Raw genomic sequence first — 16,330 nt, forward strand, 5'->3', positions numbered from 1 at the left:
ATAAATTGGGACGTCCTGTTTCTAAACGTACGCTATCTAATTGGCTTGCTGCGTGCATTTCATTCTGCTATGCTCAGTCCGGACTGACACTGGAAGGTTCTGTCACGGCACATAGAATTAGAGCTATGGCAGCATCTGTAGCTTTCCTCCGTTCCACGCCCATTGAGGAAATCTGCAAAGCTGCTACGTGGTCCTCAGTCCATACTTTTACATCTCATTATTGTCTGGATGCTTTCTCCAGACGGGATGGACATTTCGGCCAATCTGTTTTGCAAAATTTGTTTTCCTAATGGCCAACCTTCCCTCCATCCCTCTTTTTGTTAGCTTAGAGGTCACCCATCAGTCAAGAATATGCTGCCTGCTTGTCCTGGGATAAAGCACAGTTACTTACCGTAACAGGTGTTATCCAAGGACAGCAGGCAGATATTCTTGCGTCCCACCCACCTCCCCGGGTTGGCTTCTTAGCTGGCTTATCTTAACTGAGGGACCGCGCGTCGGGGTCGGGCGGGAAGGCACTCGCGCATGCGCGGTGCGGTCTCTAGAACTTTCCAAGTTCTTAGAGTGCAATCACTCTAAAAGTGTCCGTACCGGGGCTCCGTCGGTGCCGTCACCCATCAGTCAAGAATATCTGCCTGCTGTCCTTGGATAACACCTGTTACGGTAAGTAACTGTGCTAAACCGTTCTGAGCTCCCCTGGGAGAACGGTATAGAAAATTGAATAAATAAATATGGGGATGGATTCAATTTATAGCAGGAACAGGTTTGATTTCTGTCCCTGCGCCTCTCTCTAGTCTCACTCTTATCTCAAGGCCATGGAAATCAAAGCATTTCTCCCTTGTGCAGAGAGAAGTTGAACTTTTACATTTCTTCTAGCTGAGCTGCTCTACCCATCACCACTTCGTTTTATATCAGATCCATCTTTTTTCTGCTTCAAAAATGACACTTTTGCTGCCTAAATCTAGGTGGCTCCTTACAGAAATAAAGCTAGGGTAGGGGTGGGCAATCTTTATACACAGAAGGCTGCATTAGCGGCCACAATATTACATAAGGTTGGACCATACACCTTCGGTGATAGAAACGAACTACTAGAGTGGTATTTTGAAAATATTTGTAAAACACAGTATTTCAAAATTGCCAAAATTCTGGTTAATGTTTTTCTGGGTATACTTCTTATGATCTCATGGACCACATAAAATTTGATGGCAAGCTGCAGGTTGCTCTTGCCTGGCTTAGGACCTAATTGAATCTCTCTTTTACAACAAACACTGGCACCCACTGAATCCCTGTGGGTGTTGCAGCAATTACTGTGGCCTGCTGTGATAATTGCCTTTGTAAAACATAGAAACGGCAGATAAAGGCCAAATGGCCCATCTAGTCTGTCCATCCACAGTAAACATTATTCTTTCTCTCTCTGAGAGATCCCACATGCCTATCCCAGGCCCTCTTGAATTCAGACACAGAGGGCCTTACTAAACTACACCAAGGTTGTGTGATTCCTGCAGCATAATTACAAAAATGACCGACAGCATTTTGCCTTGCAAACACTAACAATTCTGTAACTCCAGGTAAATTGAAGGGCAGGTACTACTACCATGTGGTTAACTACACTTAGGTCATATAGTGCAATTAGCAGAACCTTATCGTGTTAAGTCATGCAGTTTTCACCCATTGTACACCCCATGTTTAACAGCTACTGTTATAATGCTGCAGAAATTTAGCACTGGCCTATGCTGTTAGTCTGCAGTAATTCCCACATTAAACAGCTAACAGTTTAGTAAATAGGCCTCTTGGTGTTACAACTGAAATAAAATGTCACAAAAATTGTCCTTTATTTCTGACGGTAAGTAATTTTGATGGCATACTGTATGTACACAAATGTTTTGTTCACCTTATCCAGTTGTAGAACTCAGAAAAATAGCATATAGGTGGCCAGCACAGTCAGGTTTTGAATAAAAATGATTTTCTTCATTTAAAAATGGTTCGGTCCTTTTTCTTTACAAAATATTTGTAGAATATTGTCAGTCCAATAACATCTTTCAATCCATTTTCTCACTTTGAAAATGTGATCCTGGGCCACTTGTATTTCTGTACTGCTCTGATAAGCATCAATTGATACTTAACTTTATATCAGAAATAGATAACCAAAGAGTTCATCTTTTTTTGTTGGATTTTGCTGGTTTTGCCTGTGTTGTAATATTATATTCTGCTTGTTCATCTTCATTAAGAATAAGGATTTCTGGTTTTTTCATCCTTTGAAAAGTGTAGCATTCAATTTTTTCTTCTGATGAAACTGTCCTGGTGCTCATCAAGTGGAATCCTTCCTTAAGTAATATATCAATTAACAGTCCAAGTACATTAGTTCCATTAACCAATTTCCTCTGGTCAGGTTTTATCGAAACATACCTGAAACGGAAGGAAAACATTTATTTGTTATTTTATCAATCCCTATATCTATAAGCAATTTAATGCAAACTCAATTCTATATAACAATCACAAAAATAATTTAAAACATCAAATTTGTACACATCTGTACTAAAAATAAATTCCTAACAAGTTTTAAATGTATTAAAATTTGATGTTCTGCCTTATCAGAAAATTCAAGGCGGGATATACAAAGGAAAAATAAAATACATAAAATCATCATATTAAGGGGGGGGAAAACCCCTAGCACTAGACTACCAATAGAAACATTTGACTGGCACATAAGGAGAAGGGAGGACTACAAAATAAGAATAGGAAAGAACAAATAAGGGAAAGACAAAAGGAATGGGAGACACTGCTCCCAAAATTACATCTTGGGAGCAGAGGAGAAGTTTTACTCTTGATTACAGCCAGCAAATGGGGATTCTCTGAGGAAGCCACTGGCGAAACACGTCAGGACCCGCTGGAGTGAAACAACTTCCTTTCTCCTTTATTTCAGTTAAGTTAAAAAAAACTTTGTTAATTTATGACCTTTAGAACTTTTTTGGAGTTTGTTCTACACTATTAAGTACACTTGAGATTTTGTTGAAGTCTATTTCATCCCCTTTCTACCAAATGAAGATGGTGCAATGATAGACAACTGAAAACATTCACAGGGGGAGTATTCCCCGACTCGTGATTTTTTCACCGTTATACGGTTCTGAGCACCACTTTGGTTACAAAGGCTGAAATAGTCAAAGTTCCTATTTTTTGTTTTGGTGTTGAGTTCTACACTTTGGGAACTTCAGTGTTCTACTTTCACCCAGTAGTTTAGTTGGGGACACTGATATCAGCCAGAATGGCAGAAATATTGATGACGTTAAAACATTCTTAAAAGGATGATCAATTTTCAAAAGTGTCTTTAAAAAGGAATGCTTTGAGAGTGGACTGGGGGCGGTGACGGAGAAAATACTGGTTCTCATAGTGTTAATATGTCTTAGTGACAGGATTGCTAGCAGGTTTTCATTAGAGGATCAGTGTTCGCTGAGATGAATGAGGAATCAAAAGTTTATTAATGAATTCTGGCTGTCCTGCTAATTTAGTTTTAAACTTCAACATCATCATTTTGAAAATGATACGATGTTCTATTGGAAGGCAATGTGCCTTGTACAGAAGAGGAGTGACATGATCAAATTTTTTAGCATTATAGATGATTTTTATGTCAGTATTTTGGACAATTTGTAAACGTTCGATTTCATTCTTTATTATACCTTTATAGACGACTGAATGAGTATATTTAACAAAGAATGGTCGAGAAACTTGGCAAGGGAGTGTATCATGCACAATCAGTAGAAACATTTCCGGATGACAGTGCTGATATGATCATGAAAGGCTAATTTCCCATTGAATGTAATTCCCAGTAGTTTGATGGTCTTAACATTCTGAATAGGGATAAACTTGAATTCGATAGGTGAGAGTGAGGTTATCCATATTCATAAATCCTGCCAACTGTAAGGCTACTGGGGAAAAAAAGAAAAACAAGCCTTAAGCCTACTTCCAAAAACTACATATTGCACAGTGGTTAGTTTATTAAAGTGAAGTTTGCATTAGTTTTTGCTTTTAACTTGCAGTTAACACACAATCCCCCAGTTTCTATACATGGAGACTAAAGTTTGCACGTGCAAAATTTGACTATGCACAACTTAACTGTTTAACAAACTAAATTTGAATCTATAATTGACCACTCAGTAACAAGCAATTAACACTAATTAGACTTTACATGCACAACTTCCTAAGCACATTCTATAAGGTTGTGTGCATGAATTCTAATGAGTGAATCTCAAAAGGGGATAGATAATGAGTGTCTCGTGGGCATGCCCCGTTATGAAATACGTTCAATCTGCACAGAATCTAGGCATAGGCCTTTACAACAGGTTTTAATTGGCATAAATGATCACTCCTAAATTTTAGTCACAGGGCTGGCCACTACGCATATTCTACAAACTGCCTAACTGTAAATGTGGTTTATACTCGTAGAAAAGCACTAAGTGCATTTTCTTTTCCATACCATATATAGAACATACCCTAATAAGTGCAAAACTTGTGCAATCACACAGCAAATTTCTTCACCATGTATTAAAGGGGAAATTCTATATATAACATTGAATTATTGTCGCAAGAAAGCATTCTAATTGATACAAGGTGCTAAAACGGGAGATCTGTTCAAGCACACTTGTGCACCCATTTATAGAACAGCAGCTAAGGAGCTCATAATTGAAACAAACATGTCTTAAAAACCCACCCAAGTCGGCACTTGGAAGACCTAAAAGACAGGTTGTCTAAGTACCAATAATCAAACTGACTTTCTGGATTTATTCAGAGACTTTTTAAGTCTCTGAATGGTTATGCCGCCAGAACTAAACGGGGTGTATCTGAAGGAGTGGTTAGAGTGGTATTTGGATGGGATGTGGTCTGTCTAACTTACAACGTATAAGTTTTGTCCTGCAGGGATAATCGAATGTTTCATGAGACTTCCTGAACGAAACTTATATATTGTGAGTTAGACCAGTGTTCTTCAACCTTTTTACACCCGTGGACCGGCAGAAATAAAATAATTATTTTGTGGACCGGCAAACTACTAGGACTAAAATTTTAAAACCCCGTTTACACCCCCATCTCCACGAGCTCGGTCCCCGCAAACCATCTGATCCCATCTGCACAAGCCGCAATTATGATTTTATATTGAACGTATTTTATTAAAGTATAAAAAGAAGCAATATTCTGAACAATTGTGATTTTATAAATACAAATATACAGAGCACGGAACAAAACCCCTGTCTCCCCTTCACATATATCCCCTCTACTATCAAGAAAACTGAACAAGCCAAGTTATTATAGAACGCTACATAGAAATATCATGCTAACACAATACTGCAGTCCCCAGTTATGTCTCTAGCAGGATATATAATTCAAATCTGATATATTCTAATGACAAAATAGAAATAAAATTATTTTTTTCTACCTTTTGTTGTCTCTGGTTTCTGCTTTCATCTTCTTTTCACTCTTTTCCTTCCAGCATCTGCCCGTTCCATTCAATGTCTGCCCTCTCCCCCTTTCATATGTATCTGACTTCTTTCTATGCCCCTCTTCCTTGTCCATCCTCCTCTCTCCTTTTTACATCATTCATTCCAGCTTCACTGCCTTCTTCATTTTTATCTCTCCTACACCAGATCTAGCATAACCCTCTCTCATTTCTCTGCTGACCCCCTTTCCAGCATCAATGTCTCTCTACTTTCTCATTCCTCTCTCTCCCCTTTCTCTCATCTGATCTCTCCATTCCACCCTGACCCCCTTCCCCTCCTGTAATCTCCCTGCCAGCTGTTTCCTTCCTTTTTTCTTTCTCCCTACCCTCCTTCCTTTTTTTTCTTTCTCCCTACCCTCCTTCCTTTTTTTCCTTCTCCCTTCCCTCCTCCCTCTATCCAACATTAACTCTCTTCCCATCCCTTTCCCTCCTCCCTCCCAGCAGCATCTCTCCTTCTTCTCCCTTCTCCCTCTATCCAACATTAACTCTCTTCCCATCCCTCTCCCCTCCCAGCAGCATCTCTCCTTCTCCCTTTCCTCCTCCCTCTATCCAATATTAACTCTTCCCATCCCTTTCCCTCCTCCCCACCCAGCAGCATCTCTCCTTCTCCCTTCCCTCCTCCCTCTATCCAACATTAACTCTCTTCCCATCCCTTTCCCTCCTCCCCTCCCAGCAGCATCTCTCCTTCTTCTCCCTTCCCTCCTCCCTCTATCCAACATTAACTCTCTTCCCATACCTTTCCCTCCTCCCCTCCCAGCAGCATCTCTCCTTCTAACTCCCTTCAAGTCCAGTAACAGCTCTCCCTTTTCCAGACCTTCCCAGCCTCCTACAGTGGCTTCCTCCCCTTCCAGCAGCTCTCGGTACTTGCCTGCAGGAAATTGCCGGTAAATCACTTCCCTGGCAAATTGGAGAGCTGGTGGGAGAGGAGGAAGTCACTGTGAAGGCTCCCAGGATCTTGTTCGCACACGCTGACCATCTCCCTGCACCTGAATCTGCAGCTCTCTCCGGTCTAATCGCAACTTCCCTGCGGCCCTCTTCAGCAACTCGGCAGGGGTGGCGATCAAGACACGCTGCCGACGTCGGAACCTTCACTCTCTGAGTCCCGCCTATTTTGTTTCAACTTCCTGTTTCCGAACAGGCGAGACTCAGAGAGGGAAGGCCCCGACGTTGGCAGCCTATCTTGATCGCCTGAGGCTGGGAGGAACATTAGTCGAGAGGAACCGCAGTCGGCAGGAAATTTAACTGCCGACTTGATCTCGCCGGCCCTGCGCTGACCGGCACCGGTCCGCTGACCGGCGGTTGAAGAACTGTGAGTTAGACAATGTAAAAGCAGGTATAAGTGCCAAAAAGTATCCAAAGTGATCAGATAACTTGCAGAGACAACGTAAAGACCCACACACACTCCCTCAGTGATCACTGACTGCCTCACATTGCCACAAATCTCAGAATAAAAATGTACATACCAGTCTTCGGAACATCAGCACCTGCTCTAGGAAAGCCTAGTGGAGCTGCATACAGGTGTCTTAAATAGCCTGGGGTGTGGGATAGTGAACCATAGAGAGGAGGACCCAGGCCCATAAGCCACTCTAACCACATTTATGGTGGAAAATGTGAGTTTACTAAAAACCCTATTGTACTGCCATATAGGTGGCACCCGCAGCCATAACGGCTATTGGGGTTATAGGCAGGTGGGTATACTGGTTTGGTGGTGGGGTTTTTTTTGTGTTTGTTTTTTTTGGAGGGGGCTCACCATATCCTATAAGAGAGTTCTGGAAAGATGTTTATGTGCCCCACTGCTCTGATGCCATGTCTGGGTGGCTAGTCCATCACAATTCTGGCCCCTCCCATGACCAAATGATCTTGTTCTGGGCGTTTGGGACTTAGACAAATTTTTGGTGAAAAATGAGGTATAAAGATAGATGTAGACAACTGACTGAACAAAGTAATGTAGATTATACTTTTATTCCCAAACCTCAAACACCCAAGACACTACTTAATTCATTTTGTTTCCTTACTGGGGTGACATGTTCATCATCAGTCTGGTTTTGTTTATTTTAGTGCAGGTAAGACCCAAATTAACCAAGGTGGTGCTATAATTAAATTTTAAGAAGAGCACTTAGCTTTTAGCCCAGTGGCTACCCAGCTGTTTCACTTCTGTATTTTCTCAGGGGCTATGACTCTTCAAAATTCATACCTCTGCCTTTTCTAGTGTTTGAGGTGAAACATTCTAATACACTCTTCACACACTGCCACAAAGGTCTTTATTAGATTTTTGTAACACACCAGATTGATATGTCAGCCTATATTGAATAATTAATTCAGAAACAAGACCAGTAATGAACACTTCCAGTAAGGACATGAAGAACTATTCTAGTAGTGTCTTGGGTGTTTGAGGTCTTGTCTAACAAGCGTTTGAACTTTGCACCAGTTTGCTCATAGCCAGCCCTTAAAATATGTGCCATGTTATAAAATTTGAGGGATCTATACCCAACTTACAAACCAGGATTTACAACTAGTTTCTGTTGTAACTCCTTGCACCCAAAGTTAAGTAAGAATCCCACTGCTATGTATAGTTTTATAAAGTGCTGATCCTGGAATGCCTGCTCTAAAATACTGCTCAGTAATGAATTTTGAGTGCCATGTGCTACTGCAAGGTGCATTCCATGCCTCTTCTCTGCCCATAACTTAGCAAGAAAGTACCATATTTTTTGCTCCATAAGACACACCCTAGATTTAGAGGAGGAAAACAAGAAAAAAAAAACATTCTGAACCAAATTCTCCCAACCAGGCTCTGCACCCTGTCTTCCCTCCCCCCTCTGGTGGTTTAGTAGTAAGCTGGGGCAGGGCAAAGAGCAGGCAGGCCTAGTGACAGGCCCCACACACCCCCATTACCTTAAATCATGCCCCCCTAGTACCTTTTTTAATTCCTCCCTCCTTAGATGGCTCTTATCTTTCTCAGCCAGCAGCGTAGCGATCAGGAGCAAGTCCTCAACGCTCCTGCCTGGGCCTGCGTGATCTCCAGATGGCTGCAGTCAGAGCTTGTATGTCCTGCGAGAGCTGACTGTAGCCATTCAGATATCGGTGCAGGCCCAGGCGGGAGTGCGGAGGGCTTGCTCCTGATCTCTGCACTTCTGCTTGGGAACTTTGCTGGACTACCAGATATGACAGCAGCGGGCGGGTAGTATTAAAGATGCAGCAGTAGGGAGTTTTTGTTTGTTTTTTTTAATATGCAGGGGGGGGGGGGAGTTTAAAAATGTGCAACAAATTTGTAACTTCACTTCATATGATGCACTTACATTTCCACCCCCTTTTTAGGGGTAGAAAAAGTGCATCTTATGGAGTGAAAAATAAGGTAATCATCAGTCATGCCTCTTCAGCGTATGATGGAGGGAGGGGCTGAATCAGGGATGGGGGAGAGTGCTGCTAGATGGCAGGTATTTTTTTTTTTTGTATTGGGGGCATTGGTTCAGGGCCTGTGGATTACCAGGACTGATGCAGAAACTATACCTGTAGCTTGCCTTTTTCTCACTCTCCTCAGTCATCTGTGTTATTTCAAAGGCCAATTACTTCTCTGCTCACGCTGTTAGCACTGACAGGGCAGGGGCATTTTGCAATAAACAGTGGATTATTGCCAAGTAATTTGCATGCTCAGTAAGCAGGGCTGGTTCATGGGATAGAGCCCTGACCCAACTTTGCCAGTACCAGCTTCCATTACACACACCCCTGCCCCCCAGTCTCGTCTCTCTTCTCCTGTCCCACCGGTCGGTTCAGCACTGCTCCCTCATCTGCAGTCTCATAAAGTTTATGTTGGTTGCCAACAACAGCAGTATGACAGGCTGCCTCCAGCCAGCCCTTAGTTTTCCATCTCTGTGTCCTGCCTCTTCTTCAATTTCCTATGGGTGGGACAGCAGAGGCAAGACCCAGGGACCTGTCCTAAAAAGCAACAAACTTTCTGAAAGGGAGTAAAGGAGAAATGCTGGATGAGATGAGGGTGAGGTCAGACACGGAGTAGTTTGGTGTCCTGTGCTAGAGCCTCACCTGGGTCAATAAATAAGCCGAATATATCATTCCTGCAAAACTACATACATTTTTTCTTGTTAATTTTGTGTAGAAGTCATGCAACTCTACTGCATTGGCTCCTTAGTGCACAAATGAGCACTTGCTGCCAAGCCAGCTTGGTAAGAGTTACCAGCCTCGTACACTAACAGCTAAGTAAAGTCTGATCATTACCTTGCGGTGACACCTACTGCCTAGACAGGGAAAAAGTGGGCTGTAACTATTAACCAAGGAGAACTGAAAAATGGGACCGTTTTCCTGCCCACCTCCAGAAGAAAAGAAAGTATAGGGAAGCTATACCTGGCCCCAAACTGATTACTAGCAGAGTAATCGGCACCGCACTGGAACACGAGGTCATGGTGAGAGGGTCTCTGAACAGGCATTACAGCCAGCGGCTTAGAGGCTGGGACTGCGAAGCCCCAGGCGGCGGCTGAGGGCTGCTCAACAAAGAGCGAAATCCTGGCGGCGAGCGCTTCCACGGTGGTGCTACAGGAACCGAATAAGCGGAAAAAGGCACGAGCATCCTGCAGCTGGAAGCGCAGCTCCAGCACCTCGGGCCGAGGCGTTCGCTCCGGGCCCAGCAGCTCCGCCAGGGCAAGTAGTTCGTAGAAGTCCGCCTCGCGCCGCAGCCGCTCGTGGTCCTGGAAGTCGGCAGGCAGTGCGAGGCGCCGGGTGCGCAGGAACTCGAGCACGTAGACGAAGAGCCCACCGTCCCGGTCGATGAAGACGTGGCCATCGCGCGGCCGCAGCTCGGCATCACTGCCGTCCAGCATGCGCGCGAGCCGCGAGTCTGGAAAGCGCCGCAGTGTTTGAGGCAGTGTGCTGAATCGCTGGCCGCCCACGTTTAGCGTCACCGGCTCCGACCCGCTCATCTTCTGTCCTCTTTATGACTACTCTGAAGTGTTGCATTCCCGGGCGTGGTTCTTGTTTGTGGGTCTGCGTTGCTTGGGAACCTTTAACTTTCTGCCGGCGAGGCGCTGCAAAGTGCAAACTCAAGGCCTGCCAGTCACTAGGGATACTAGCTGTACTAATCTAGAGGCCAAATGACCAATGGGCACCTTTGATTTTTATTCAAACGGAAATGACGCATCTCGAAGTCAGACGGGGCAAATGGACACATCATTTTCATTAATGTTGGGTGGGTTTTGTAGCATTTTTCATGTGTTTAGTTTTTCACTAGCACATTACATTTTTGAAATGAGGCTCATTATATATACATTTCTCCCTCTGTATTTGCTGTGAGAATTACCAGAACCGAAAAAACAGCAAATAACTTTTTCATGTTATTTGCTGTTTTCTATTAAAAACCATCGTGAATATGGTGATACCACAAATAACACGGTGGGAGACCTGGCCTGTTCCTGAAGGAGAGGCAAAACATGGTGCAGTAAGTGCTGGGAATCAGCGATTTCTCTATGCAAGCTGATGTAATTTGGGGGAGGAGCCAGCAAGCAAAAAACCATGAATAATCAAAACCGCATTGCTGAAACCAGGGAGAAGTGTAATTATACATGTTAATTGGGAGATATATCATGCATTTATAGGATAAACTATAAGGAGGGCTAACAACAGTTGTCTGGTTTTTTTTTATGCTACAGCCATTATTTACTGCACTGTTTCTCAACTCGGTCCTGGAATCAGGGCCGCCATCAGAAATTTCTGGGCCCCTTACTGAGCAATCCTATTGGGCCCCCCCACGCACCCCTTCCCCCCCCCCTCCCTTCTTCCATGGGCCGAATACACACATACTTTTCTCTGTCGCCGCACTCTTTGACCAAAAGATTTATAAGCCTGCAACCACGTCAAAGTAGACTCTTTCAGCAGGGCCCAAACCTAACCTAAACTAAACTAATCTATACCTATCTATTCTAAACTAACATATGTCTAATACTGAACTAATAACAAACTAACAAACATCTGCATAATAAATAACTAATAAATAATAGTGCTAGTAGCTATAATTCACTTTTGAATGTAAAATCTCAGTTAAGGATTTCTTTTGACCTTTGTGGGCCAGAAGTAGATCACAATTGCACAATATTTTTTGTAACAAGTATTAAATGTGTTTTTATAAATACTGTAAGCTTAATAAATATATCAGAAAAAATACACATCTGAGCGCATATCTGAACATACACATCTGTATGATCCCATCCTCCTCAGCTTGCCTATAGCTGCATCATACATGTTAAAAATGTACGATATGTTGATATGTGCACCTTCCTTCCTCCTCAGCCTATCCTTACACATCGACAGCTGCATGTTAATGATGATGTATATGTTATGATGATAAATAAGTGCATATGAGCACATCATTAACATGCAGCTATGGATGAATATAAAAAAGAAACAATATTCTGTACAATTGTCAATTTATAAATCAGCGTCTTCTCCCCACTCTCTCTTCCCCATTTCCCTTCACCGTCCTCAGCCCACTCTCTCTCCACTTTCCTTCAGCACACGCACATAAAAACAAGCAAGTAATTTATATCATTTTCATTCTATTCATTCATAGAAATTAAAGTCTAAATAATGCCAGTCACATAACAAAACATGATTTTACAAAAATAATTCCCTGCACAGTCAAGCCTGCAAGGATTACTAAATGTCTTTCAGCAGCTCCCCTCCCTCCCTCTCCCTTACCTTTGTGGCCAAGTCAAAATGATCTACCAACAATAAAATTTTAAAAACAAAGCACGCTGTACGCAGAGAAAATGTTAATTATTAATTTATATTCTGCGGGTTTTCAAAGAGGTCAAGGCAGATGACTTTATGCAATGTCACCTCAGTAACAACTATACAAAAATAGACAAATATTCCCCCTCCCTTTTTACTAAAACGCGATAGCGTTTTTTAGCACAGGGAGCTGCGCTGAATGCCCCACGCTGTTCTGAACGCTCATAGGCTCCCTGCGCTAAAAAACGCTATTTTGGTTTAGTAAAAGGGGGCCATAGTGCAAAATATAGACAGCATATATAAATTCTCAAAGCAGACACATTTTGATCACTAAATTGAAAATAAAATCATTTTTCCTACCTTTGGTAATTTCATCAGTCTCTGGTTGCACTTTATTCTTCTGACTGTGCATCCAATATTTCTTCCCTTCTTTCAGCCTCCTGTATGCTTCCTCTCCTCCAGACCTCATTCCCTCCCCAAACTTTTTCTTGTTTCACCCTGCCCCTTCTTTTTCTCTCTCTCCATACCCCCTTTCTTTCTGTATGTCTGTTTTTCTCTCCCTCTCACCCTGCCCCCTTCTTTCTTTCTCTCTCCACACCCTCTTTCGTTCTGTATGTCTGTCTTTCTCTCTCTCTCTCTCTGTGCCCCATTTTTCTTTGTTTCACCCTGCCCCCTTTCTTTCTTTCTGGTTTCCTGTCCCCCCCTTTCTTTCTTTCTCCCTGCCCTCCCCTATGCCACCACCATTGGGAAAATGCTGCCACCGCCACTGGGGAATAAGCTGCCACTGCCGCCATTGGGAACAGACTGGCGCCGAATTCGCCCTGCTTCTCTTCCCCGCGGGGCCGACCAACTCTTGCCACCCGTCAATTCTAACATCGGAGAGGGTGTTCTAGGCCAGCCAGGCAGCGATTGGCTGGCCCAGAACGTTCTCTCCGACGTCAGAATTGAAGCGAGTGGCGAGAGTTGGTCGGCCCCACAGGGAAAAGCAGGGAGAACTTGGCGCCGGCCTGTTCCCTATGGCGGTGGTGGCACTCAAGTGGCTAAAGAGCCGCAGTTTGCTGGCCTAGGGAGAACACTGGAGGGTGGCCAGCTGTGCACCCCCTTGGGACGTAAACCTGGGGCGGGGCGGACCGCCCCCCCCCCCCCCCCCCCCCACCTTGGTATGCCACTATCTGTACCTCACTCCCTCCCTATGACCAAAAATTCTCCTTTCTTCTATTCCCCATGTACACAACCATCTCTTTCCCTCCCTTCCTCTCTCCCAAGTCCATGCCTTCTGTGTCCAAAAATCCATTCCCTCCCCCACCTCAGCATCTCTTTCCCTCCCTTCCTCTCTCCCAAGTTCATGCCTTATGTCCAAAATGCACTCCCTCCCCCCTTTTGTGTTCCGCGTTTGCCTCTCAGCCCATCTTTGCAACTTTCTCAGCAAAATGGAGCTCAAGCCGAGAGGCTTGTCTCCTGTTTCCTGCCTATCCTGCCGCGCACAAATAGCCGACCGGAAGTATTCTCCGACGTCAGCGCTGACATCAGGGGGCAGACTTTGCTTAAGCCCTCCCTCCGACATCAGCGCTGACATCTGGGAACACTTCCGATCGGCTATATGTGAGCAGCAGGGCAGGTAGGAACAGAAGACGAGCCTCGAGGCTCAAGATGTATTGAACTCCGCGGGTCCCCCGTCCAGCTCTCTCCTGTGCACCTGGGGCGGACCTCCCCCCCCTAGGTACGCCACTGGGACCGGCACCGGTCCGCGGACTGGCGGTTGAAGAACTATGGCCTAGGACCCTGGGGGAGCCCGGGCCCTCTGTCAGCTCCAGGCCCCTGAATGCAGGACTGGTAGTACTGCCCTGATGGCGGCCCTGCCTGGAGTACCCCCTTGCCAATCAGATTTTCAAGATATCCACAATGAATATGCATGAAATACATTTGCATATAATGGAGGCAATGAATGCAAATCAAGTTTATGCAAATTCAGTGTGGATATCCTGAAAACCTGACTGACAAGGGGGGTACTCCAGGACTGAGTTGAGAAACTAATTTACAGTGACTATCAGTCTTTATCATGCCAAGACATTGTACTAATCATCCAGATAGTTTCTATTACATCTGTGGTTCATTCACGACAAAAGCACAACGTCGTCAACTTACCGTAGATCTGAAGAAGATATACAAATTTTACTTTGGCTGTCCACTGAGTGACCAGGATAAGTCTTGGGCTCCAAATATCATCTGTACCAATTATTCCAACAGGCTTCATGACTGGCTCAAACGATGAAAGGTAGCAATGTCATTTGCAATCCCAATGATATGGAGGGAACCACAAGATTGCTACTTTTGCCTGGATTCTCAGCTAGAGAATGACACGGGGACAAATTTTTCCCCGTTACTGCGGGAACCCATTTTCCCATCCCGTGAGTTCTTCACCTGATCCTGCCCCATTGCTGTAAGCTCCATCATTTGCACAAGCATCAAGCACTTTAAAACCATAAGTGTTTGAGGCTTGTAAGGTTAAGGTAGAGCTTACAGGAATGGGGCAGGGACAGCCCACGGAGACGGGGAAAAATTTGTCCCCAGTCATTCTCTATTCTCAGCTAAAACTAAGCACAAAATTATATCCTACTCTGGATTCTGCTATTAGATCTGTTCCTCATGATGACTCACTGCCTGTCTCTGTACCTCCATAAGATGGAATTGCTTCTGTGGAACATGATGAGGAGTGCGATGATGCAGGAGCTGGTCACAATCCAGAATTATCTGATCCTGATGTGAATGATGAAGATTCAGAACCAGAGACCTTTGCACAAGCTGAGGTCAATGATCTTATTCGTGATCTAAATCTTTCAAAAGAAAAAGCAGAACTTCTTGCTTCAAGGCTTAAGCAAAAGCACTTGCTTACAAAAGATGCTAATATAACATTACAGAAAAAGGAATCATAACTTAACATTCTTCACTGTAAATGGCTCATTGTGCTTTTGTCATGACATCAACAGGCTCTTCAACAGTTTGTCACAAGTGCATTGTCCAGATGAATGGCATCCCTTCATTGATTCTTCACGGAGAAGCTTTGAAGGCAGTGTTACTGCACAACGGAAATTCCAAACCAACTATACCAATTGCCCATTCTGCTCATGTAAAGGAGTCTTATGAGAATATGAAGAATTTACTGGAAGCAATCAGTTATAAAACACACCAGTGGAACCTCTGTGTGATCTGAAGGTCATTAGCATGCTAATGGGAATACAAGGAGGATTCACTAAATACAGCTTCCTGTGATTGTGGGTTAGCAGATCTACAGCTGAACATTTTGTCAAATGTGTTTGACAGCAGCTGAGGGATACCTATAACCCATGGACAAGCAGTGTAAAATTTATGCCATTGTATCCTCATAAAATATTTCTTCCATCTCTTCATATCATGGCCTGGTAAAGGCCATGAATAAAGCAAACTCACCAGGTTTCAATATCTTATTAAGAATCCCCTTCCCTCTTGTTTCCCCCTTTCCCTCATTTTCTTGACTTTATTGTAGTTCTCCCCTCATCCCTCTTCTTTTGTTTGTCATTGTGTTTTTTGTATTTTTTAATTTGTTTTTATTAATTTAAATTGTATATCACTTAGAAAAAGATAAGTGATTAATCAAATACATATTAAACTTGAAGAAATTTCTAAAAATCAACACTGCAAAACTGAAGGAAGGGATATTTATAGGCCCACAAATCAAGTCCATTATGCAGGATGAAGATTTTAAACAATCACTCTCAGCAGCTGAGCTTGAAGCTTAGGCAGCATTCAAGTGGTTAATGGAAAATTTTCTGGGCAATCATAAGTCTCCTTCATACAAGGAAGGAGTTCAGAATCTCCTAGACTCGTATCAGAAACTTGGCTGTCATATGTCATTAAAAATACACTTTTTTGCACTCACATCTTGACTTTTTCCTGGAAAATCTTGGTATAGTGACGAGCAAGGATAACATTTTCACCAGGACATTCAGTTAATGGAGCATTGCTACCATGGTTTCTGGAATGAGAGTATGATGGCCAACTAGTGCCGTGATAATCCAGATACAACTCACAAAAATAAATCATACCCAAAGCATTTTTGAAGAAATATTGGTTGCTAAG

General features: G+C 43.5%; 1 protein-coding gene across 3 annotated transcripts; it reads right to left on the minus strand.

Annotated features, from left to right (window-relative positions):
• Positions 1–636: 636 nt before the first annotated feature.
• KCNRG (potassium channel regulator) lies at positions 637–10,790 on the minus strand. Of its 3 annotated transcripts, none has more exons than XM_033948263.1 (2): positions 9,839–10,790; positions 637–2,403 (listed from the first exon to the last, which is right to left on the minus strand). In XM_033948263.1, the coding sequence occupies exons 1-2, from the start codon at positions 10,408–10,410 to the stop codon at positions 2,151–2,153; spliced, it is 825 nt and encodes a 274-aa protein (XP_033804154.1). In that variant the 5' UTR covers positions 10,411–10,790; the 3' UTR covers positions 637–2,150. The 3 variants fall into 3 exon arrangements, 2 of the variants coding, with proteins under 2 accessions (XP_033804154.1, XP_033804155.1); XM_033948264.1 differs by having other exon boundaries at positions 2,299–2,403; positions 9,713–10,790; XR_004539833.1 differs by having other exon boundaries at positions 2,308–2,403; positions 8,990–10,790.
• Positions 10,791–16,330: the final 5,540 nt, after the last annotated feature.

This window comes from Geotrypetes seraphini, chromosome 6 (genome assembly GCF_902459505.1).
Source record: "Geotrypetes seraphini chromosome 6, aGeoSer1.1, whole genome shotgun sequence".
Classification (NCBI taxonomy): Eukaryota; Metazoa; Chordata; class Amphibia; order Gymnophiona; family Dermophiidae; genus Geotrypetes; species Geotrypetes seraphini.